Here is a 26584-nt window from a genome sequence, read left to right as displayed (position 1 = left end):
GGAACACATGGCGGGGGGACTGGAGGAGAAGAAGGGGAGCCACTGGTGTGGAGGTGGTCCTGGGGGTTTGAGAAGAGAGGATGCCAGGGGACCCAGCCGAAGAGGGGAAGTGATGGGGAAGGCCAGGGGAGGAGAATCCTGGAAGTCAGGTAGGCAGAGGGTTTAAGGGACAGTCTGCTCACAAATTATCATATAGTTTTTAAAAAGATTAAATAGAGTGATGACTGAAGGGAGGAAGTGCATGTGGCAATGAAATGACTTGTCCAAGGTCACACTCCAGAGCGGTGGAGCGAGGCTGCAGGCCTTGGCCGTCTATCTCTAGGGCCTAAGTTCTAGATTTCCATTTTCCCCTGGTACTGGGTATTGAACCCAGGAGTGCTCTACCACAGAGCTACACCCCCTGCCCTTTTTATTTTATTTTGAAACAGTCTTACTAAGTTATGGAGGCTGGCCTCAAACTTACTCCTGCCTCAGTCTCCCTGGTTGCTGAGCATAGGTGTGCGCCACCATGCCTGGCCCAAGTTCTTTATCATTGTGCTTTACGTGTGATATATATTTTTTCACATGCCTGCTGGAAGCTTGGCAGTGTGCTAAGCATGTGTGTGTGTGTGTGTGTATACTGGAAATTAGGTTATTTTATGATATTTTATTTATTTCATTTATTATATTATTGCAAAGAATATTACGTTTATTATATTATTGCATAGATATTATATGTAGTAAATTTAATATGTGATATTATATATTAACGAGATATATAATACAGGAGCATTTCATTGTTATAGAAGTCAAACATTAAGACCTAAACTCCTCCCCGCCCTCTAAATTCTGTGCCCACTCCTTTGTAAGCCAGGAAGTCCCTCATGCTCCATCTGTATTTATTTTACATGCCCGAGAAACAAATCCAGACTTGTTTAATGAAAGCCGTGGTCTCCAAAGACCTTGGTCACAGGCTGGCCGTCCACCCAGAAGGAATCAACAGAAGCACCCCAGTTTTGGTGAGGCAGGAGAGCTATGTCCACCCTCCAGCATGTGAGGAGGTGCCGGGCCTGCCTCCCGTCCACGCTGCACAGGTGAGTTAAAGGTGACAAGTGACACAGTTGACGTGTGGACTGTCTTGGAGGCAGGCTCCCTGGCTCAGGTCTGAAGCTTCCTAGTCCACTCGTCACTGAGTCTCTTTCATTGCTTCCTGAGACTCCCTGTCTGTAAAACTGCAAAGACACCTTTCAGACATTGGAACGGGAAATAGGTTTTTTTTTTTTTTTTTTTTTTTTAATATTACATTTATTTATTTTTTTCAGTTGTAGGTGGACACAATATTTTATTTATTTATATGTGATGCTGAGGATCAATCCCAGTGCCTCACATGTGCTAGGTGAGCGCTCTCCTGCTGAACCCCAGCCCCAACTCCATAATATTACATTTATTTTTAAGAGTTACATAAAAATTGTCAGTACTGTGTGGTGTTGAGCTAAATGCTAATGTTTAAATCAAGTTAAACATGTCTATCTCTTTGAACACTTACCATTTCTTTATGGTAAAAAAAAAAATTTAAAGTCCTCTCTTCCAGCTTTTTGAACTGTGTAATACATTATTCTTATCTGTGGTCACCCTGCTGGATTTCTTGCTTCTGTCTAACTGGGCCCCAAGTACCTGCTGTTCAGCCCTTCCCTGTTCCCTGGAAAGAGTTGATATTAAAAAGCACTGATCTCCTCTACATCATGTATAACCAGAAGAATGAGAAGTTATACTCCATTTATGTGTGATGTGTCAAAATGCCTTCTACTGTCATGTATAACTAATTAGAAGAAATAAGAAAATAAAGTAAACTCAGGCCAGCATAGAAAAATTGCCATGCTTAGCTTACATAGATATCCAAGTAAACTACAAATTTAAAAAATTTCTCACACATGACCTTGGACAACACATGTGGACTGAGTAATTTATAGATTGACAAGTACATATAAAGTGTCACTGAACATTTTTTATCTATAAATATTTCTCTAAAACACTAATAAGCCTCTTAATAAAACAGAGTAAGTTGATTATATAAAAACATAAAATAAAAAGCACTGATCTCCCTGGAAGGATTACTGTTATTAAAAGTGTAATGACTGCATAGATTTAAATCCTCTGGAATTCATATAAGGATGGTCTTGACATTTCGAGGAATACAGCATAACTGTCAAATCCACTTCTAACTTCCAGTACTGGTGACCATCACGGTATTCATAACCATAGTAAATGGTTTTTATTGAGTATTTATTCTGTGCTAATGTGCTATCTAGATAATCTTATTCTCATCCTCACACACTCTGAGGTAGGATTATTACTGATCCCATTTTATAGGAGAGTTTGAGTAGTTGGTGTTGGGTGATGGAGCTACCAACATGGAATTGGAATTTTTACCAGGCAACCTGGCCTCAGAGGTATGCTAGGCAAACACTCTACCATGGAGTAGAACTACCAGAACTACCCAGAACTATAATAGTTTTAACCTTTAGAACATTGTCTTCTGAATCTTAAAATTAATATTTCTCTCATTCAAATCAAGGTTTCTAGAATTTTCTCTTTCTAGAAGTGACTCTTCTTATACTTCTTTAGGTCATAGATGGTGTTTCTCCCTCCTCTTTTCACTGAGTCACAGATGAATTTCTCTCTGGCGGCCTCTGTTGCGTCTGTCGTCACCGTGTGGGACTGGCAGGTGGTGACTCAGTGCCATCTTGGTTGTGGGGCACCATTCTGGTTATGGGCCATGTAACTCAAATAGCTAGCTACCTCTTTCCATGAAAATTCTTTTCTGGTTTTTGAATATTCTCTAGGAATCAAAAAGACATATTAGGTGGATAAATGACATATATGCTTTTATACAAGAATGATCTTACTGGGAGTAATGGGGATCTTAGCTAGTCCATTCCATAAGAGCAAAAAGAATTTGAACAATATGAATGCATATCCACACATTTCCTTTTATCTCTGTGATTTAAAATGGAATGAAAGAAACATCACAGGAATAGGAGATCTTCTTTCTGATGCTCTTTCATGAATGCATCCTAGACAATGAAAACTTTTACCATCGCCGCCAGACATAATATGGTCCTACTAACATATTGCCTATTCGCTAGTAGTGAAAGGCTGTTTCAGCAAAACCTCATGATACATTACATATTCAGAGGGGGTAGAAGGGTGGGAGAGGTGGGTGGTGGGTGGGGAGGTGTTTTCTCAGCTCAGTTTCTCTGAACTGGGCCAACGCAAGGGATCAACTAACTGGGGCATCCTAGAATCACTGTCTCTGTTTGAGAAATTCCAGTTAGACACAGAATCCCAAATGATCCCCGACAACACGAAAGATGGGGGCTAAGGGTAGAGTGCTTGCCTAGCCCGGGATTCCATCCCCAGCATTGGAAAGCAAACAAACAAGAACAAACAACAACAAAAACATAACAAAGAAAAACATACCGCAAGCTGGAGTGGACAGTAACCTTCAGGTGGTGGCAAATCCCAGTCAGGACCAGAACGGATTTGGCTTGTGTGACCAGACCCCCGGAATTCCCTGCTGATGAGCTGCACAGGCATGCCCCGCCTGTGGTTTTGTGAACCTCGAAGTGATGCCCTGTGATTCAAATGTGCAGCTTCCACTCAGTGTCATCTTGGGCAACAGATTTGTTGAGAGATAATTCACACGCGATAGGGCTCACTCTTAATTGAGGCATACTTTAATATATTCACAGAGTGCACAACCATCACTATAATCAGTTCAGAACATGTTCATCCCTGCAAAAGAAGCCTCATGTCCTTTGCCTATCATACCTGTGCCCTGTCCTCTCTCCCACCTCCAGCCCGAGGCAACCACTAATCTACTTTCTTTCTCGATAGATTTGCTATAGCCCTGCTTTCTCTGTGGCTGGGGATTCCAGACGTTTCATACACGAGGAATCCTACAGCATGTGGTCTTTCATGAAGGGCGATTTTTCCTGAGCACAGTGCTTTCAAGGGCCCATGTGCCATTTATTGCCACAGCTGTCATGCATTATCTCATTTAATCATTGCAACAATCCTCTGCGATAGGTAACACCATTCTCTGCTCCCTGGATACCAGCAGCTGGGCAGCTTCCCTTCACCACGCCCTTCCGCCATGATGTTCTGCCTCAACTCCGGTCCAGAGCAATGGATCTGGCCAACCAGGGACTGAGACCTCTGAAACCAAGTTGACTAGCAAGACACATGCAATCAGTGTCATTGTCCTCCCATCAATAGTATCTATAATCTTTTTTTTTTTTTTTTTGGTGCTGAGGATTGAACCCAGGAGGCACTCAACCACTGAGCCAAATCCCCAGCCCTTTTTTGTATTTTATTTAGAGACAGGGTCTCACTGAGTTGCTTAGCACCTCGCCATTACTGAGGCTGGCTTTGAACTTGCCATCCTCCTGTCTCAGTCTCCCAGACTGCAGGGATTACAAGCTTGCGCCACCACATCTGGTCCATCAATATGATCTTTAATTGCCTTTTATTCATCTCTGATTTCTTGAACATCTCGCGTTAAAATGAGTGGTTAGAATTTTGTTAATAGCCTCAAAGCGAAAGCAATTAGGAAAAGGAAGAATTCTAAAGCTGAAGGAAGTGAATCTTAGATTGAGTGACATGTCACACACGACATGTCACACACGGTCACACAGCTGGCAGGTGGCAGGGTCAGGGCTTGAACTCAGAGCCTCCAGATTTCAAAGCCTGTGTTTGTGAAAACCATGCTATTCTGATAAGCTCCGTGTCGTGGATGCCCGAAATTGTCAACATGCAGGATAAAGCTTCAAATTACCAGGATGATATTGCATTATTCTCCCTTTCAATCAACCAAAATGACAGTTATAAAAAGGCTTCACACTGGCCCCTGCTGCCCTGGCTCTCTGTGGCCGCCCAGCGACCCTCTGAGTCCTTGGCATCCCCAGCACAGCCACAGTACCAAGCCAGGCCGGGAGCCAGGCCGGCAGGAGCCACTTGGTAATTCCACGCAGATGGTTACTTCAGCCAGTTATTATTGAACTTGGAGCATTATCGCCCTAAACTAATGCAAACAGACAGGGCTCTGGCCCCTGCTGTGGCAGGGATGGCTTTGTCTTCTAGGATTACAGAATTGTATCACACAGTTTTAGAAACCGAATTTGTCCCCCCCCTTTTTTTTTGAATGATAGAACAACAGCTGCTCAGTATAAATGGCTGGAAAATTCAGAAAATCAAACAGAAAAAGATCTCCCCTCTGCCAATCTCAACTTCAGAAACAACCACTGATAGTATTTATTGTGCATCTACTCCTGCTCCTTTTATTTCCCATGCATTGAAAACATTACTGATTTTTTTTTTTAATTATGAAAGTAATACATATGCTTAGTAGGAATTCTGGCGAATACAAGCAAAACCTTCATTATCATGACGTCCATAGGTAGTCACTATCAATCTTTGGGTGTAAGTCACTCCGGCGTCTGGTGCTTTTCCCCTCTAGGCGTGGGTGCATATGTGAAAACACATAAAATTTGCAATCACAGTGTTTTCCATTTAATTTAATTTCTACCATTATCACTCTGTGAAATAATTAATATGAAGTAATTTATATGAGATCCTTTTGTATGCTTGAACTTAGCCAAACGACCAAGAACCCATGCTTTATATTAGTTTGCATCCCTTATATTTAAATTGTTATAATGCTTTCCCTGTGATATTTCAAATTTTTTCATAAGCATCATTTTAAATAAGTGTACAGTGTTATACCACGCATTTATCATAATTTACTTAGTCATTTCTTATTTGTAGGCTATTGAACTTTTTTTAGCTTTAATACTTTTTTTTTGGTACTGGGAATTTAATTCAGGGCCTCCAGGCTACACCCTAGTCCTCCCTTTTTTTAACCTTAATTTTATTTATTTATTTTTATGGTGCTGAGGATCGAACCCAGTGCCTCCATGTGCTAGGTAAGCGCTCTGCCACTGAGCCACCACCCCAGCTCCCCAGCCCTTTTTTATATTTATTTTAAGACAAGGTATCACTAAATTACCCAGGTTGACCTCAAACTTGCAATCCTGCTCCTTCAGCCTCCTGAGTTGCTGCGATTACAGGTGCATGCACCCAACTTAGTTTTTCTTAAGAAACTGTCTTGTGTGATAGTACTTTTTAGTATTTCAAATGTATTTAAGGCAGATTTTTAGGAGCTGAATTTTTAGATCTAATAGATTTCTCTTTTCTTTTTTAAATTATGAAATATTTTAACATGGGGAATAGTAAAAGGGATAACACAACAAAGGTACCTGAACCCACCAACCATCTTTATCTTAAGGGATACATAGCCTATTAAAAATATATTATGTCTGTAAGATTCATTGAGTTTGTTGGTAGTAGGTTGGTATTTTTCATTGTCATGTAGTATTCCATATATGACTTATGTAGACACTTTTTACTAAGAAGATATATAAATGACCAATAAGTGTATGAAATGAAACTCAACATCATTAGTCTTTAGGGATATGACTACAATCACAGAAATGAAAAATAAGTGTTAGTGAGCATATAGAGAAGTCGAATGTCTCATACTTTGCTGGTGGAAATGTAAAATAATTCAGAAACCATGGAAAACAATTCGGCACTTTTTGAAAAAAGTTACACATAGAATCACCAGATGATCCAGCAATTCTGCTTCTAGGTATCTACCCCAAAGATTTAAAACAGTTACTCAAATACTTGTATACAAATGCTCACAGTAGCCAAAAGGTTGGAAACAACTCAAGTATCTGTCAAAGTGGCAAAGTCATACAGGGGAATATTATTTAGTCATGAAAATTATTTAGTCATGCCACAGTGTAAATGAGCCTCATTAACACTATGCTAAGTGAAAACAGCCAGAAACATCCACATGCTGTGATTTCATTCATATGAAATATCCAGAATAGGTAATCCATGGGGGGAAGAACATTTGTAGGGCCTGGAGGAAGGGGAATGTGGAGTAACCGCTTACTGGGTATAGGGTTACCTTCATGGGTGATGAAAATGTTTTGAAATTAGACAGAGGTGGTGGTGCTACAACATTGCCGAAATACAACACCTCAGAACTGTTCACTTTAAAATAGTTGATTTTCATGTTATGTGAATTTTAATAAGAAGTAATGTAGTTTAACATTAATAGTTTTCTTTAAGGCTTGTGAGGTTTTTGTTTTTATTTTATTTATTTTTTCAGTGCTGGAATTGGACCCAGAGTCTCACACATGTTAGGCAAGCACTCTGTCCCTGAGCCACACCCCAGCCCCAGGACTGGTGTTCTTGTGTGTGTTTTAATTAACATATCCTTTGACTTCAAACCAATGAAGGCATTTTCTATATTATCTTGCAAAAATTTTTCAGTTGTGCTTTTCTCACTTATGTCTTTAATCCACCTGGAATTTTTGTGTGAGTGTGTGTGTGTGTGTGTGTGTGTGTGTGTGTGAGAGAGAGAGAGAGAGAGAGAGAGAGAGAGAGAGAGAGAGAAAGAGAAAGAGTGAGTCCATTATGGAGTCCATGATCCTCTTCCGTCATACAACAAATTTCCAATATGTGTGGGTCTCTTTGGAGACTCTCAGTTTTGGTCTTACAGCTCTCTAATAGGTCTTGATATTTGATGATTTTCTATGTTATTTTCTTTTTTCCCCCTTGAGCTATTTAGAAGTTCATTACCCATAATAACATTTTAAGTAGCTAAGTCATTTTCTTAAAGAACTGGGCTATTTCATACTTCCATAAGCCATATGGATACCTAACTTTGTCCCAGATGTCATGTCGAAATGAACATAGACCAGCAACCCATGTCCTACCCATGTCCTGATACAAAACATCACAACTGCAGTCTAGGAGGTCAATATAATGTTGAAGAAGGTAAATCTGGACTCAAATAATCCAGACGCATGCACTGACCATGCCACTCAGTAACTGTGGGAATGTGGTTAAATAATCTCTGTGCACCTCAGTTTCTCCTGTGCAAAACAAGGTAGGCAGAATCCGTTTCTTTCACAGAGTTATTGGGAAGTGTTTTGGACTCAGTTGTCATTCAGTAAATAGTACTGATTTTTTATCAGTCTAGCTTTTACTTAATGTTTTCATAACCTGTAAGATAAACCTGTGCGTTTGTGGCAGGTAAAAACCCAGGTTCCAAACAGCTTTGTTATCCTGTGTCCAAAATGTTTCCATCTATTTCTCTTTCAAGTCCATGCAAATACAGACACAAGCATCCACTTGTCCCATTTCATATTCAAATTATGCACACAAATGCAAAAAACAGACTTCCACGAAAACCCACAGAACCCACAGATCTAGGTCCACACTCACGCTTGCCCCTACTCTCCACAAAGATGGATCCATCGCCCACAGTTAGAGACAGGCTCACCAATCCCACTCAAAACCCAGCATCCCACTGACAGATCGCAAGCCACCCACAGTGCCAGACCCATCACCACCCGCTCCAGAATGGGCAGGGGCCTCCTTCTTCCTTCCTTTGGGTTGGTTTTATTTTAGTTGTTTTTGTTGTTCTTCTTAGAGTTTATCGTCTGTCCCTCTTTCTCCCTACCCTGCCCCCAAGCTTTCCCCCCTTAAGCCTCCATTGCGCATGTGCTCTGCATCCCTCCCCCTCCTGGGTACCAGTCGGCGCTCCCGGGCGCTGGCGGCGGAAGAGATGGAGCCGCGTCACGAGCGCCCGGCCCCTTAAAAGGCTGCTGGCTGGAGCCGCCTCCCTCCCTGCAGCCCGCGGCGGGGATGGAGTAAAGGGGGACCTGTCGACCTGCCCGCGGGGACCAGCGATGGAGTTAAAGCAATCTTTATCCACCCATCTGGAAGCTGAGAAGCCTCTGAGGCGCTATGGGGCGGTGGAGGAGACAGCATGGAAAGCGGAGGGACTGGGGAGAAGTGAGTACCAGGGCAAGGGTGCTGGGCATCAGTGAGTCGGAGCCCGTGGTCGCCGGAGCGGGTAGCAGGCAGGGAGTGGACCCAGGGAAGCGCCCCCCAGGAGGCACCCCCAGTAGCTGGGCTTTCAGCGCAGGAGGATGCGCAGCGCCGCGCCGCGCTCTCCTGGCGAACAAAAGCGGGGATCCTTCAGACTGGGCTTCATCGGGAGCTTGGGAAACCGCCTGGCCGCTAAGCCAGGAGCCTGGGGTGGACTCGGGGGTCCTGGATCTATCAGCTTGCCTCTCGCCCTGGGAAGGGAGTTCTTTCCCGCAGCCGAGGAGGATCCTTTCTCCGCCCGGGATGCGTCAGGGCGCTGGGATGCACTAGGGCGCTGGAGCCACAGGGCCATCCTGGAAAGCGCCCACGTCCCTGGAGAGGGGGGGAGTGTCCGCTGGGTTTCTGCTTGCTTTCACTGGCGCCAGGTTCCTGGCACACCTGAAATCCCCAGCATTTCTTCCTCTGACTTCTCCTGTGTCGGAGAGGAGGGGCGAAGGGTCAAGGGTAGGCTAACAGATCACACCTTTTCCTTGCTCCCTGGATTCAATTACAGTCTCTGGTTTGGGTACAGCCCTAGAAGGCGGTTCTGAAACAGAACGGTTGCGTTCACTGGTTCTCTCTCTCTGGTGTTTTTTGGTGTCAGCAACATTTCCAAATTCACGAAGAATTTTTTCTTCTAATTAATGGTACCCAATAGTTGAAACTCCTGCTCTCCATGTGTAGGAGCAGCCTCAGGGATTCCAGGGTTACCAGTTCTCCCTACAAGCTCCAAGGCGGGGGCTGGGACTTCCCAGTGTCCCCTGTTCTGGATAGGCTTGCCCGAGCCCCGGTGCCTCCTGCCAGGCTGGGAACGGCCCTCTAGCCTTCTCTCGGACCCTGCAGCTTCCCGCTATGGCTCTGGGTGGCTCTGGGTAACTGTGCTCAGCGCTCTGCCCCAGCACCAATCGGAGTTATGTTGGACTGAAGTATTGTCTATGTGCTCTTCTCCTGTCTTTACCTGGGTGACAATCGTGTGTGTGTGTGTTTTCTATATCTGTAATTACAATTTAAGAAAAATCTTCCTAGGATGGCTCAGCTGTGTTCTGATGGGTTCAAGTTGAAATCACAATCAAATGTCTTAGTTCCTCACCTGCTATGATGGATACACAATGCTTCAAACCTCTTTCCTTTTCTTCTCCTTTTTGTACCTTGTCCTTCCTCCTTCTGTTTCATCCTTTCCAAACCCTTTGGTTTCGGGGCTTTGGTGCAACCTCAGGGGTGATGGTATCTGTTTCTCACAGGCTCAAAATGTTGTTCACAATGGCTGCTTTTTGTTTTCTCCTAGATGATCATGTCCTAAGAACTTTAAATGCATCATCTCATTTAATCTCCACAACAACCTCTTCGGGCACCATGTCTTGCCCTGGCATAGAGGGAAACCCTGGGGCTTGTTAGCTGACATGACCATTGCTAGCAGAACCAGGGTTTGAACTCAGACTTGTTGGACCCCAGACTTTCAGCGTGAAGGTTTATCGCTTTTGCATTTTCAGGAACCTTCCTAAGTTGGTTGAAACAGTTCCAAAACATGGCCAGTGATTTTATATGTAGCAGCCCTGTGAGTCTCTGCAGCTCACAGTGACCTGGAAAGAATGCTGGGTCCAGGCAGAGTAGAAGCCCTGTTTTGAATCCTGGTGCTGCCCCTGGCTGACAGTGTGACTTCAGGCACAATTCGAAGCCTCACTCTGCCTGTTTTCTGAAAATGGAGATTATACTTAGGGCTTTATGTGAATGTTAGATGAGATAGTGTTTTAGGGTTCAGGAGAAGTGCTTGGTTGCCTCCTTTACTACTATATCTGTGGAAAGAACTTGCCTTTATTCTTAGCAAGAAATTACATAAAGCAAAACCCTGGAACAACAGCAGTGCGGGTCAGTTCCCTAATCTCTCTTTTATTGCCTTTTATTTTCTAACCATTTTATTAGGAAAAATTTCATGCACACAGGAACCCAATGTATGTCATTTCAGCCCCTGAAAATTTTTTTTTTTTTTTTTGCTTTAAAAATTTCATAGGCTGCAAACTCTTAAAAGTTCGGCCAAAAAGACTTCCTCTTCTCTTTTTGTTTCAAACCATCAAGGACTCTGAGATTTATTTCTTGGCCTAATTGGAGACCCCAGTTTCTGATCTACTTTTGCATGGATTCCCAAATCATCTGTTTTTTCTCCTTTTCACTTATTTAAGTTTGAAATCTTCTTAAAGCACTCATCCAGAGTCCCACTTTTGAATCTTGCACCTGCTATGTGTTGGCTCTGGGCTCTTGTCTACAACCAGACATATTTTGATTCAAGTGGCAACTTTGGAAGACTCAATTCCCAGGGGATCTATGAATCCCTTCCATAACATCTGGGAACCTCCATTTATTTATTAATGATGTGTGAAAACTAGTACTATTGATTCTATGGCATAGCCATTGCTGAGCCAATGTGGTCCCTAGAGAACAGAAAAGGCTCTGTTTAAAAAAAAAAGTCCTGCTTTGTCTGACTTCCACACATGTTTAAGTGTTTAATGTTGAACATTGACTATGCATAAATGAAAAAGAGTGGGAAAGGAAGAAAGATGGCAGAACTGGTTGCTTTTAGTTGAAGTTGTATTGGCTGCTGCCTTTCATGTCAACTCTAGTTTTTAAAATAAAAGATACACGATGTTCTACAGGGTAGTAGCTCAGAATGGGAGCGGGGAAGTCGGGCGAAATGAGTTCAGAGCAGCTCGTAGCTTTGTCACCGTGAGGCTCTCCACGTGTTCCTACACCTGTAAAATGGGATCATAACAGTAATGGGCACTTGGAAGAGTGAATGATAATGTAGGCAGCACGTGAGCACAGTGCGAGGACACGGAGCGCTCAGTGAACTATGGGTGATGGTCATAGTAAAAGGTTCAAGTTCATCGGAAATACCCAAGGGCAAGGGGAAGGAGGACCATCATCCCCACTCCCACTTATTCACTCAGTGAACAGGTATCGAGGGCCTTCAAAATGCCAGGCAGAACATCACTGGACAGCGCCCAACAGTATTTTGCAGAGATTATTCCGAGGTTAACCGGCATAGCTTTTCACGGCTTCTGTTTATTGGCAGATTTCTGGGTATCGATTGTCTGGACTCTGCCTTCCTCATGGGGATATGTGGGGAAAGGTGTTTGAACCCCCGAAAGCCATCTAGTATTTTTTTGTTTGAGACAGATTCTGAGAAATGGCTCCCATCCACCTTTGACAGCACTTTCTGATAGCAATGAGGCTTAAAAAAAAAAACAAAAAAAAAAACAGAGTTGGAAAATGTCTAGTGACATTTCAGTGTGGTGAGATATATAAAAAGAAAGCTTTCAACCAAGTGTCATTAATTGAGGGAGACCAAAAGACAAGGTGTCTTTTGAAAAAAAAAACAAAACCCACAGGGCTTTTTAAAAAACACAGTTATCTACGTCATTTCTTCATCGATTTGAATGTGCCCTAAAGAATGATCGAGATCTGGGGTAGGAGACATGGGGGAGAGGGCCGCCCAGGGGGGAGAGAATGCAGAGGGAGGCAATGACATCGATCTGAGTATCGAGGCAGAAATAAATGCACTGTGAGAAGGAGATTGAAATAGAGTGGAAGACCCAGGAGGCAATCTTTCCCTAAGCCTGAGGGAGATGACTGTATTTAAAAGTCCAAGGATGTGTGCTGAGTAGCAAGTAGATCATTAAGCGGGCTAATGGTTCAGATTTAATAAACAGTGTGAAGACTGAAGTAATGTGGATGGCTGGCGATGATCTATAGAAAAGATTCTTGGGGAAGGTTTTGTATTATTTTCATCTGTTTGACTAAATAACTCATTTTATTATTTTGTTTTAACATTATTCCTTTTTTGTTTTTATAAAAGTCACATAGGCGGGCTAGGGGTATAGCTCAGTGGGAGAACACTTGCCCAGCGTGCCTGAAGCCCCAAGTTGAATCCCCAGCATAGCAAAAACAAAACAAAACAAAACAAAGCAAAACAAAAAAAAAGTACTATAAAACACTAAAGTTCACCTGATATATAAAAAATGTGAATTGAGTGTGGTGGCACATACCAGTAAACCCAGTGGCTCGGGAGGCTGAGGCAGGAGGATCGAGAGTTCGAAGTCAGCCTAAGCAAAAGCAAGGTGCTAAGCAACCCAGTGAGACCCTGTCTCTAAATAAAATACAAAATAGGGCTGGGGACATGGCTCAGTGGTCGAGTGCCTGAGTTCAATCCCCGGTATCCCCCCGACATGTGAAAGATGACCGTGATCACCACTCCCATTTACACATTGAGCTGAGTAGGTATTGAGTACCTTCAAAATGACAGGCAGGTTCTAAGGGCTGTGAATACGGCATTGCAAAAGGCAAAGTCCCTACCACCTGGGAAATCAGGACATGGGTCGTGAGTGAGGCAAATAAATAGAGTTCGGATCATGATGTGCTTCATGGGAATTATGAGGGAAGGGATATTTCCCATCTGATGGTCAGGAAATGCTTCTCTAAGGATGTGACATTTTGCCATGTACCCTGGACAAATCCAGGCTATGAATGCAAAGGCCCTTGGTGTGTTAGAACAAGAGACAGAGAGCCAGGGTGGCCCGGACCTAGTGAGTTAGGGAGAGAGTGAAGATCATTTGGAGAGGAGCCAGACGAGGCAGAGCCTGTAAGTTGTGTTTTAAAACAAACAAAAAAAAGAGTCTGGACTTTATTATCATTGCTGGAGCATCTTGAGCAGGGTTTTGTTTTAAAAGGTCATGTTGCCTACAAGGTGGAGATTAAGATCTTTGAGGGTCAAACGATGGTCACTTGATGTAGTGGCTGGTTCCTACTTGTCAATTCCATCGAGGATAAGTGTGGTCATTTCCTTGAGTGTGAAGCATGTGAAAGGGGCTAGGGATGTCATGAACTGGCCTCTGGGAGACCAAACACTGGGTTAAGAATTAGAAGATGTTCTGGGCACGGTGGCACACACCTGTAATCCTAGTGACTGGGGAGGCTGAGGCAGGAGGATTGCAAGTTCGAGGTCACCCTCGGCAACTTAGCAAAGCCCTGTCTCAAAATAAAAAATAAAAAGTATTGGGAATGTGACTTCATGGTTAACTGATCCTGGGTTCAATCCCTGGTATGAAGAAAGAAAAAACAGAGAGAGAGGGAGAGAGAGAGAGAGAGAGGGAGAGAGAGAGAGAGAGAGAGAGAGAGAGAGAGAGAGAGAGAGAGAGAATTAGATGTTACAGTCTCTGCACCATATCTGGGTAGGTAACTAATTCTGTTAATTATTACAGGTATTGTAAGAGCAGGAAGGAGAAGATTTGAACATGAGAGTGTTAAGTATATATTTGAACAAACCCAAATATTTTTATTTCTTTGTGTTTGTTCATAACTCTGATTTTTATAAGCGTTTCCTTCTTATGTGTTAACAATGGAAAGATCAGTTGTGCCCATTCTTGGTCTCTGATTAGTTATAAATTCTTATTAATCATAACAGCAGTCCGCGTGTTTTAGCTGCGCACTTGACCTCACCAGAGTCTCCAGCCATCCTATGACACAGGCGGCTTGTTACTCCCGCTTTGCACTTGGGGGAACTGAGGTTTGGGAGGTTAAGACACTTGCTGCAGGTCGCGAGGTTTGTAAATGGCAGAGCTGGAGCCTGATTCAAGGCCCCTGTGACTCCAGATGTTCCTCTCAGGGTGGGTCATTCTGGGCATGGTGCAGGTACGGCAGGGACAGAGATGAAGGGAGACCCAGACTCCACCCTCAAGAAGCATTCGGATTGGGGGGTGGGGGGTGCAGCTCACAATACTGATGGAAAGTTCCAGAGGGAGATGGGAGGGGACTGGTTCTTACTGGGGGCCCCTGGCCAGCAGCTCAGAGGAGCGGTGCTCGCATTGGGCCTGGAGAGAGGTGGAGAGAAGAGAAGGGCATCTCAGGTGAGCTGCCGGCATGAGGCAGGCGGGTGGAGCCGCCAAAGGCCAGAGTCCACGTGGACACCAGGGTTTTGCTTTGCTGTTTCTTTTCCTCGTGGCTTAGTGAGATCTGGGTCTGCTGGCTTTCGTGGGAGTGGCTGGTGCCTCACCTGCCTGGGTGAATACCTGGGTTGGAGGCCAGTGCAGGTAGAGGGTCTCCTTTGGTGCAGCCTTTCAGAGCACCTCTCAAGAGTCCCCCAGAGAGGCCCAGCATCAGGTCCACTCGTTCCCTCGCTGTGTACTCGCTGAACCGGCTTGAGCACCACTGTGTGCCACCTTCAGGGGTTCAGAGACAGACAAGGCCCAGACCCCACCCTAAGGAACTTTTTGTCTGGGTTCCAGGCAGTCCTCCCTCTGCTGTGATCTTGGGCAGTGTGCCTAACTTCCCTAAACCTCAGTGACCCCATCTGCAAAATGGGCACAGTCCCCTGAGGATGTTAATGCCTGGAGTCTGACTTACATCACAGAATAGCACTGATGCTAACAGTGTTGAGGGTCAGCTCAGTGTAGCTGACAATGTTTGTTAAGAAAGGGCTCCTGGACTGGGTGGAAGGAGCGGGGGTCAAGGTCTGAGTAAGAGGAGGCCCTGTCTTTGAACAATGGTGTCTACAGAGGTTCTATAAAATCCAAGGTGGAAAATGCCTACTGTGGATAGCATGAATGATTCTGCTCATTTAAAATTCCTAAACGGGTACGTCATTCATTCTTCTATCTATCCTTCCATGTACTCCATACATATTTACTGACAGCCCCCCCCTTTTTTCTGTGGTGCTGGGGATTGAACCCAGGGCCTTGTACATGCAAGGCAAGCACTCTACCAACTGAGCTACGTCCCTAGCCCCTGACAGCCCCTTCTATGCCAGGTGTGGTGCTGAGCTTCCGAGAGTGCAGTAGTACTTTGAGTAGGGTATGCATTTTTCCTGGCAAAAAAAGGTGATTTTTTTGGGGGCGGGGCAGACCTGGAGATTGAATCCAGGGACACTTATCCACTGAGCCCCATCTCCAACCCTTTTTATTTTGAGACAGGGTCTTGCTAAGTTGCTTAAAGTCTCGCTCAGTTGCTGAGGCTGGTTTTGAACTTGCGATCCTCCTGCCTCAGCCTCCCAAGCTGCTGGGATGACAGGCGTGGGCCGCCACGCCTGGCACTTCAGGTGATGTTAAGGTCTATTGAGAACACTCCCTGTTTCCAGTAATGTAAATCAAAGACCCCAAAGGGTGATGTTATCTCTCTCAGTCTTCTTGAAACAGGATCCAGGACACTTTGCCTTCTTAGCTAAATGTCCTCAAGAGATTAATTCAGTTGTTTTGCTGACAGGCGAGGTTTTGCTAGCCTTCGAGGCGATGAATCTTAATAGGGTCAAATCAAGTTTTATGGGCTAAATCGAGTGCAATCGTTTGCTTCTCTCTTGGGGTGGGTGCTGTGCCCACAAAGACCTGGAGCATCCTGTTCATTACTGGAGGATGGACACCCAGTGCACATCACATTCGAAGCATTTAGAAGCTTCCCATTCAATGGACAGTTGCTGACTTGGATGACTGATATTCCACAGAGTGCAAATGATTTAATTTTGTTTTATATACCTTCAAAATCAGAGAAGAAAAAAAGTTCGCCAGAGTCTTGGTTGAACTGAATTGCCTGCCTTTCTGGTTTACATGTTTTGTTCCTGATGGTACAGTTAGAGGAACGTCCTTCCTTTGAAGGAAAGATACAAGATTTTCAGATCAGATATAAAGTAATAGGAATAGATACCACTGTCAGGGACCCTCGGCACATGGAAGGTGTTCAGAGGCAGATGGGCTGGGCTAGGCATGTTCTATGTGGCTCATCTCCTTGATTCTTAGATACCAGCACAGGTGAGGAGCACTGTTCATAGTCAACTATGTGTTGGAACCATAAACAAACAAACAAATAAACCACAGTTAATAGACTGGTCTATTTAAAAGGCATTCTAATTTCAGGCAGAGAACAGGCTCACTTGAGACAGTACCAGTGGGACCATGAGCTTTGCCATCTTTTTTGGAAAGCAATCAGATAGCATCTCTCTCTCTCTCTCTCTCTCTCTCTCTCTCTCTCTCTCTCTCTCTCTCTCACCAGGGATTGAACCCAGGGGCACTTAACCACCAAGTCACATTCCCAACCCTTTTAAAAAATATTTCATTAGAGACAGGATCTCACTGAGTTGGTGAGGGCTTCTCTAAGTTGCGGAGGCTGGGTTTGAACTTGCGATCCTCCTGCCTCAGCCTCCCAAGTCACTGGGATTACAGGCGTGCGCCACCATGCCCTGCTCAGATAACATCTCTTAAAATTTAAAATGCTTGTATACTTTGACTCAGCAATCTCACTCCTGTGACTTTATCCTTTATTAAAAGATGAAAGATTCATACGATTTAAAGGGGAAAAAAAAAGAGTCTATAGAGTATAGGCCTCTATCCATAGGAAAACACCCGTGTATAAAGGCCTGTGTGTACAATAAGCTGGACACTAAGAGCTCTTAGAAGAATGGCCAAGTAAGTTATTGCCCATCCACTGTGAGATGATATGCAGCTATTAGAGAGGAATGAACTAGCTTGGAGATGTAGCTCAGTGGTAGAGCCCTTGACCCACATGGGCAAGGCCGTTCAATGCCCAGCTCCACCTTAAAAACAAAAAACAGAGCAGTAGTTGTCTTGGAGGATCATTGAGGGAGAAAAATGAGACCCAGGAAATGAACGTAATAGGATCTCATTTTTGCGAGACAAGCTTCTTGCTCTCTGTCTTTCTCTCTGTCTTCCGTCTGGGCGTGCTGGAGACCTGCTGTCCACTGCGGTAGGATCCATCCATCTTCATCCTCTTTAAATAGACAGTGAAGCGCCCCTGGAACACATCCTGGTGGTTAAAACCAGTGCACAGGACATCCTAACGAGCAGCCAGCTGGGGCCCCAGTGGCTGGGCTGGATTCCAGGAGGCGAGAGGCCCCTTTTCCTAAGGCTCAGACCTGTTGTTTACAGGGCTTTGTTATTTCTCAAATGCTCACCCAGAGGTGGGCCGAGGTTAGCTTCATTTGTCTTCTCTACTGAGATTTAAAATAAAATTTAAAAATTTGAGATACCATATTCATAACACAAAATTAACGCTTAACTGTTTGGAAGTGTACAATTTACTAGTATTTAGTGCATTCACAATGCTGTTCAACTATTACCTCTGTCTAGTTCCAAGACACTTCTTCAGCCCAAAAGGAAACCCAGCACCCATTAAGCAGTCCCTATAGGAGAGAAACAGGTTCCTTTTCTTCATCCACTGCTAGGTTCATGGCTGAGATCCCTCTGACAAAACACAGATTAACAAAAGAAAAGCAAAACAGATCTATTTAATACAGGTTGAATATTCCTTGTTCAATATATTTGGGATCGGATATATCTCAGATTTTGGATTTTTTTTTCAGATTTTGGAATATTTGCAAATAACATAATGAGATGTCTTGGGGAGGGGACCCAAGTCTAAATGCCATATTTATTTTTGATATATACCTTATACTCCCAGCCTGAAGGCAATTGATTATCATATTTTTGGTGCACCTGCGTTTTGACTGTGACCCATCACGGGAGGTCAGATGTGGAACTTCCCACGTGCTACATCATGTTGGTGCCAGGAGATTTCAGGTTTTGGAGCATTTGGGATTTTGGATGGCACAGGAAACTTCGGAAGTGAAAACCCAGAGAAACAGGGCAATGTACATATTCATATGGACAGACGTGCAGAAGGGTGGGGCACTAACAGGGATGACGTAACCGGAGTAACCTGGGAGGAACTTAGCAAGACTTGGTAGTGCAGATTCTTGGCATCCCTGTGTGACACTCCTTCCCTTTGGGCGTAGGGCAAGACAACTGTCCCTTGAGAGTCTTTAGGGGAGAACAGCATGAATCCTATCCTGCTGTTTTCTCAAATGCCAAGGTGCCCTCTTTTGGGGTAGCGTGTCCTAGACCCCATTATGCTCCTTCCCCAAGCCCTAGGAAACCACTGCTTTTCATCTCTGGATTTGCCTACTCAGGATATTTTATATATATGAAATTCATAGACATGCAACCTCTGTGTCTGGCTGGTTTCATTTAGCATAATGTTTTCGAGGTGCCTCGGTGTTATAGAACACGTCGGTACCTCCTTCCTTCTTCTGACTAAATGATATTCCTTTTATGAAGAGTCCACATTTTGTTTATCCACGCTCTTGGGAATGGGCAGTTGGGTTTTTCCTACCTCTGGGCCTTTGTGAGTAATGCTGCTATAAATATTGGTGGGTAAGGACTTGTTTGCGTTTTTGTTGTTGTGTGTTTTGGGGTGCTGGGATGGGTCCAGGCCTCCCTAATGCTAAGCGCACATTCTACCACTGAGCTGCACCGCCAGCTCCTGAGTGCTTGTTTTTAATTCTTTGGGGTTTATACCCAGGAGTGCAATTGCTGGTCATATGGTAATTCTATATTTAACTTTTTGAGAAAGACACAGTGATTTTTGACTTCTACATCTTCTGGCAATTTTCCCTTTTCCTGACCCTTTTATCCTTCCTGTCTTCCCTGAAAGTTTATAATTTTGAGTATATAGAGAGATGGTGTGGGAAGATGATCTCTTGTGGTTCATTAAAAAAATACACGAATTCTTCAGTAGGGATCAGGCTACCTGGGTTCAAAGCCCACCTCTCCCACTTACTGACTGGTTGATCTTAGGCAACTTACGTAACCTCTCTGTCTTTCATTTATCCCTCTGTATTGATCATTGAAATTCCCACTTCTCAGAGGTGCGTTGGGGAGTGTGGTAAGGTGTATCTGATGTTGAGCACCATGCCTAGTGGGTGGTAAACCATGAAAATATGTTAGCGATGGCAGTTACCAACGGCTAGCAAAGAAGTACGTTAGTCAGTCAGGCTGCGTAAGGAAGGCCCCTAGACTGGGAGGCTTAAGCAACAATTTATTTCTCACGGTTCTGGAGGCTGGAAGTCCAAGGTGCTGGCACAGGAGATTTCATTCTGAGGCTTCTTTGGTTGGAGAAGGTGGGGTTCTCACTATGTGCTCACCGTGTGGCCTCTCGTGCACACGTAGAGGGGAGGCCAGAGGGTGAGAGAGAACAAACTCTGCTGTCTTCTTATAAGAACACCAGTCCTATCAGATGGGCTTATGACCTCATTCAAGCTTAATGTCCTCCTTAGATGTCCTGTCTGTGAACACAGTCACGTGGGATGAGTGCTTCAAAAGATGAATTTAGATGGGGAACTCAGCTCCGTCCATAGCAAAAGCCTTTGTTTTTTACCTTAATTTTTGGTGCTTGGGCAAACCACGGAACCTGGAGCTTCAAGTATGTCAGGCAAGTGCTGTGCCACTGAGCTACCACCTCAGCCCAGCCACGGGCTTCTTACTGGCACCGGAAGAGGCATTTTAACATCATGGTGTCTTGGAGCTAGAAGGAAGTCTGGGGTTCATCTCGTCCAAGGACTCTCAAGCTCTGCACTGTTGGCATTGCATTTGGGGCTGGACAGGTCTCTGTTGTGGGCAGGTGTCCGGTGCTCCTTAGGGTGTTTAGCAGCATCTGTCCTCTGCCCACTAGATGCCAGTTGCACCCCACCCCCGCCTGGGTCTGACAACCAAAACTATCTTCCAGACACTGCCAAATGTTCCCTAGAGGGGCAGAACGCCCTGTCGAGAGTCATCGATCAAGTCTAACATCTTTTTTGATGCACATTCATGAGGGTTTTGTTTTGTTTTATTTCCCGTGCTGGGCCTCCAACCCAGAGCCTCGTGTGTGCTAAGCAACCACTGACGCTGTGATCTACGCCCCCGGCCCTTAGTCCTCCAGCTTTGGATGTGGGTACTTTCTAATCCAAAGAACGTCCCTGCCCCTCCTCTTCATCTCTGTTCCCAGGTCTCTGCTCTCCTGTCCTGCAGCCGTCTTACTGTTTTCTGTTCACACACACAAGGCCCCGCCAATCAAAACTGTTGGATGTGCTCAGGATGAATCCCAGAGAAACACAGCTCTGAGCTTCCTGGAGCGTGAAGAAAACTCCCCATGCAAAATGGATTCCATTCTCCTCCAGGCATTCTTGCCCAGGAAATCCCCTGCTTATTACATACTGAAGGGACAGAGAAATTGTCACTTTCACTTAGAACACAGAAAATGCTCCAGGTGGGTGACTGGAAACACCCTCCTCTCAACAGCCCTCTAAGGAGGGGGCCTGAGTCATCCAGAGAACACCGACTCCAGGGTTTCTCTGGAACACTATCCATTTCTAGGGACCAACTGGTTCCTCTTTTTTATCTCCACTTCCAGGAGTGCACAGGAAACAATGGAAGGGACCAGCAGAGGAAAGCACCCCAGGTGACGAATGACATCTCAATTTTTGCAAACTGAAATGAGCATTTCTTTTTATCTGCAGTGCTGGGGATCGAACCCAGGACCTTGGGTATCGCTAGGCAAGTGTCCTACCACTGAGCAACATCCCCAACCCCTGAAATGAGCATTTCTTCTGATGAAGTGGGGGCAGAGAAAGAATGCATGGTTCTTTAATGTTCTTGGATGAATTCTTCACTGTGGAGGTGTATCGAGATGGCGCAGGCGTGCCCCAAGAGTCAGGGGGCTCTCATCCCCCTTCAGGAGGACGGTGTGTGTATACATATCTGTCTGCATTTATCTCAATTGCTTCTCTAGGGGACAGAGTAAAAATGGCTCCTGTTGGGATAATCTGTCGACCTGGGATTCCTGTGTCTGTCTGCACAGAGAATCCCCTGAGTCACTTTTAATACAATTAATCCATTTCTCCACCTCCCTTTTTTTAATGGATTAGAAACTCCTAACCCAGGGGAAAGATGATTTTCCCAAGGGCTAGGCAGAGGCAGAAATCAACTTGAACCCATTTGTCTTACACAGTCCAAAAAAAAAAAAAAAAAAGTTATGGGGCTGGGGAGATAGCTCAGTTGGTAGAGCACTTGCCTCGCATGCACAAGGCCCTGGGTTCGATCCCCAGCACCACCAAAATAAATAAATAAATAAATAAATAAATAAAAAGGGCTGTGGGGGCTGGGCTGTGGCTCAGTGGTAGAGGGCTTGCTTGCCTAACATGTGAGGCCCTGGGTTCGATTCTTAGTACTGCATATAAAAAAATAAATAAAGGTCCATCAACAACTAAAAAAAAAAAAAAAAAAAAAGTTATGCTGAAAACAAACAAACAAACTCCCTTCTAATAAAGGACTTTCTGTACCCAACCATGATGGCCACCTCCTGAAGTTCTCAGTAAAATGAACAATTAAATCTGAGATTTCAAACCTGTCATCACTCCTGGAAAAAACAGTTTAACCCCGGTATCCTGTTGTCCTAGGCAAAGATGCTTTTCTGAATACAAAAGATTCTGATGCAATTGTTATGATGATTTGCAATGATCGTTCAAAGTGTTGTCACTGAAAGATGCATAACCTGTATTTGGTGGACCAGCCTCATTTAATTTAGTTCCTTTTCTGAAAAACAAAACTAAACTAAACTAAAAAAACAAAACAAAACAAAACAAAAACACCAAAAACCAATAAACTGCATTTAGAAAAGGTAATTATCTAGGGCTGGGGTTGTGACCCAGCGGTAGAGCGCTCACCTAGCTTGTGTGAGGCACTGGGTTCAATCCTCAGCACCACATAAAAATAAATAAATAAAATAAAGGTAATGTGTCCATCTTAGCTAAAAACGTTTTTTTAAAAAAAAAAACTTAAAAAAAGATAATTATCTATTAGATAATGCATTTCCAGAAACAGCCTGCTATATGACCATGGCCAGTTGCAAGAGAAATTCACTTATAGTTGTGTAGGCCAGGGGACAAGAGACAAAGGCATATTTGAGGATATGTGTCAGATCAGGTTTCTGTCACTGTGACAAAATACCTGAGATAAAAAACTTAAAGAAATAAAGTCTTATTTAGACACAAGGTTTCAGAAGTTTCAATCCATCATTGGTTAGATCCATTGCTTTTGTGATTATGGTGAGGCAGAACATCATGGCGGAAGCTCAGTGGAGCAAAGCTTCATCTACTGGTGACCAAGAAGCAGAGGGAGGAAGAAGAAAGAGGAAGGGGTGGGGTCCCAATGTCCCCTTCAAGGTCACGCCCCCACAGTGTAACTTCCTTCCACTGGGCTCCACCTCTTAAAGGTTCCACCACCTCCCAATAGTACCGCAGCTGTCAACAAAGCCTTTAACTCAGGAGCCTCTGAGGGGCATTTTCCAGATCCAAACTACAGCATAAGGAAAAAAAAAAAAACAAAAAACAAAAAACAAAACAAAACAAAAAAGCTAATATCTTCCAACATTATTAGAAAAAGACAATTTTCAGAAAAAGGTAAAATTCTGTCACAAAGATAAAAAAAACATACTAAAGAGTGCATTCTATTCAATCGTGAGAACCACGTAGGTGTTCTAACTGGTACAAAAGAGTCCGAAGTACAGACTGATAGACCAGGAACAGTAAAATGAAGGTGGAAAGGAAGGCACCCTGGACTTTTCCATGAGGAAGAGGGAAGCTGACGGGACTTCGGGAGACAGGACAGAATTTGCATGTGGGGAGGAGTTGCTTTGTGTTGTCATCATTTCCCTACTGGGTTCAGAGTTGTGAAATAGCTCAAAGACAATGCACGACTCAGGTAACCTGAACAGGTGACCTCTACATCCTGCACCACAGAAGCATGCGTTTTCACCAGTTACCTGCAAGCTCTCCTGAAGAGGAGGCCTTGAGGATTCAGGTCCTTAATTCACCACATTTTTCGAGCACTGGTTTTCAGGAGAGAACCATCCTTTAGGGCATTAAGATGATTTCCCATGAAACCGGTGCTCTGAAAGTCAGTGCTGGAAAACCGGAATCCAGGGTGCTGGCTGACAGATGATTGAGAATTGGCTCAATGACCGATGCAGATGTTTGCTCTTGATTCCGAACGTCTGAGGTTTTATCAACATTTTAAAAGCTTCAACCAGTTGTTAGTCTTGATTCAAACTGAGGGTGTTCTTCCTCCAGCATTGATTGGTTACTCACTTAGCTCTCTGTGAACTAAAAATATCCACTACATATATATATTTTAAGCTTAGGGTCATTGCCAGGTCATCCTGCGGCTGGCAACCACCAACCTGCTGGGTGGACTGTTCTTCCTTTCAAAGAAGAGGCCGTTAACAGGGGGACAGGTGCACAGTAGGAACTCAGTCCGCATTTTCTGAATTGCATGGAGGTCTTCCATTCCTAAGCAATGGAGGAATGTGGTGTCACTTCCTAGGGAGGTGGGGACACTGGGCAAGCAGCCTCCAAACTTCTAAAAATGGCCTTGGAAGAGAAATTGCTTTGGCCTCTGTGGGGTTGGAATCAGGTATATAGATTGACAGGACTTGCTCAGCTGCTGCTTCTGTTATCTAAAAATACAGCAAAGCAGCTTAGAGTCAAGCGAAGCCCTCGGTGTGCAATTCCCCACTCGCTTGGCACCGGTTGCTCAGCGTAGAAGGATCTGCCAGCGCCCTGAAGGAGCGTATCAGAGGCAGGGTTTAAAGATAGAAATCCCCCTGGTAGCAAATTGCCTTTTCCAAAGGCAGCGTTTTCTAAACTGTGTTCTGAGGAATACCAGCTGTTAATAGGTTTTCTAAGAAAAAGAGATGGGACTGTGGTCGAAGAGTTTGGGATTCACTGGGTGAAACTTAATGGCATAGGTTTCTGGGCTGCAGGACTCTTTGTCCTCGCAGTGCTGTGGATGGCACCCAGGGCCTCACACAGGCTAGCAAGGGCTCTGTCGCTGGCTGTAGCCCCACCCAGCTGCAGGAATCCCGAGTAGGTGGCGATGCGGGTTGTGACCCTGTTTAGCAGCCACCCGCCCTAAGTTCTGCCCCATACATTGCAGACAGTTTTTTTTTTTTTCCTACCTCCCCCAATCACTTAAAAACATAGAGGTCATTCTTAGCTCAAGGATTATACAAAAACTGGCATTAGGTTGGGTTTGGCCTGAAGGTCCCCTGGGCTCCTGGATGAGATGAATGAAAGATATGTGGTCACAACATGGCTGACCTTTGAATGGCTGTGCGAACACAGAACTCTAGCTATCTGTCTTTGATCTTGGGATGGGCTCTTGCTGACCACCGTTCTGGGGCCTTTTGCTCCATAGAGACTGTCCTGCAGGTGGAAAAAGTAAATTTACCCAAGAGAGAAAGCTGCCTGGTTCAGTTTCCATCTGCAAAAGCTTCTTTGGGGTGTTTTCATGCGCAAGAAACAGGGCACTGTGCAAGCAACAGAAATTAACCTTGGGTAACTAACTCAGTGACTTCTGAGTGCAGGGGCGACCCACTGAAGAGACTTCAAATCAGCTTAGTGGGTTGCAAACAGTACTTTGAAGATGAAATTGGAAAGAATAAAAAGTACAGGGTTGTGCATAAGATACTAAGGGCATTATTTGGTGCAACTTTTGTTTGACTTATGTTTGTAGATGTATTATAGATGCTGGCACCATCTATTTCTTACTGTAGGCCACAGGAAGTAAATTTATGTAAATGAATTTGTAAAGCCCAGGAAGCTAAGGAGAAAAAAGGAATGTACTGGAAATATGTGGGAATGCCTTCAGTATCAAAGAATAAGCTAGATAGCCAGTCCTTCAAAAGGAGGACTCTGGCAACTATAAAGTTCCAGTTGGCTGGGTTCAGAGGCATACATCTGTAACCCCAGCTACTCGGGAGGCTGAGGCAGGAGGATCACAAGTTTGAGGCCAACCTCAGCAACTTAGCAAAACTGCCTCAAAAGCAAAAAGAAGTGGGGATGTATTCAGTGGCAGACTACCTCTGGGTTCAATCCCCAGTCCTGGATAAAAACCAAAACTTGAAAACTCCAGTTGGCATAAAATTCAAGGCACTGTCATTGAATTGAATCACTTCCACTTGTTTGTATCTCTAATACACTGTGGTCAGGATTCGAATACCCAGGGTAGAACAGAGAGAAAATCTCTGCAATACCCAGAGTCAATTTCTGTTGCTTGTGAGTATCCTGTCTCCTGTGTGTGCAAGCTCCCCAGATAAACACTTGCAAAAGAAATGCTAAACCCTCCAAGCTCCCTGGGTCTCAGTGCCTCCTGGCAACTTTGCATCTGCTGCTCCCAGGCCGTGGGACCTACCCAGTTGCTGGATAAGCTCTGTGAGCCAAAGGAGGCTGAGCCTGGTTGGAGGAGCCCAGCTAAGGTCAAAGCCAGAACTGAGCACGTAGAGGGTGGTCCAGCTGGGATCAGTGCCAACCCTCAGCAAGGAAGAACAGAGCATCCTGACAGCTGGTCCCCCAAGGGGCTGCATTTCATCAGTGAGGTCTGTTTTCCCTGATGACGTCAAGGACAATGAGTGCTGGCCTGGCAAAACCCACAGGAGCCCACTGAGGAGTGAAATTGTTTCCCCCTCTCTGATAAAAACAACTGTTGTTTTTATTCTGAGAATAAAAGTAGATTAATGCTCATCATTTTTTAAACTAAAAAAAGATTGCAAATTATGAGAGAGCAAATTTAAAAGAATACTGCCAACCTCAGAAAACCACTGAGGACATCCTTCAAGGTGGCCCTCTGACCTCTTCCACGTCTCCTTTCTCTCCTTCCTTTGCCTCCTCTCCCTCCCCCTGGATGGAATTGCACTTTGGAACCTTTCCCCCGTGGGTATCAGAGCGAGT

The 26584-nt window shown here is 44.5% G+C and overlaps 1 protein-coding gene across 2 annotated transcripts in view; it reads left to right on the top strand.

The window, feature by feature from the left end:
- The first annotated feature begins 8657 nt into the window (after window positions 1-8657).
- The window catches only part of Bmerb1 (bMERB domain containing 1), a 94372-nt gene continuing 76445 nt past the window's right edge, over window positions 8658-26584 (top strand). For both annotated transcript variants that reach the window (XM_047532714.1, XM_047532713.1), the window contains exon 1: window positions 8658-8913. In XM_047532714.1, the coding sequence (XP_047388670.1) occupies window positions 8808-8913 (106 nt within the window). In that variant the 5' untranslated portion in view covers window positions 8658-8807. The remainder of the gene's footprint in view (window positions 8914-26584) is intronic.

Source organism: Sciurus carolinensis, chromosome 18 (genome assembly GCF_902686445.1).
Source record: "Sciurus carolinensis chromosome 18, mSciCar1.2, whole genome shotgun sequence".
Lineage (NCBI taxonomy): Eukaryota > Metazoa > Chordata > Mammalia > Rodentia > Sciuridae > Sciurus > Sciurus carolinensis.
Note: the sequence above shows the minus strand (reverse complement) of the source record. Positions and strands in the feature narration are given on the sequence as shown.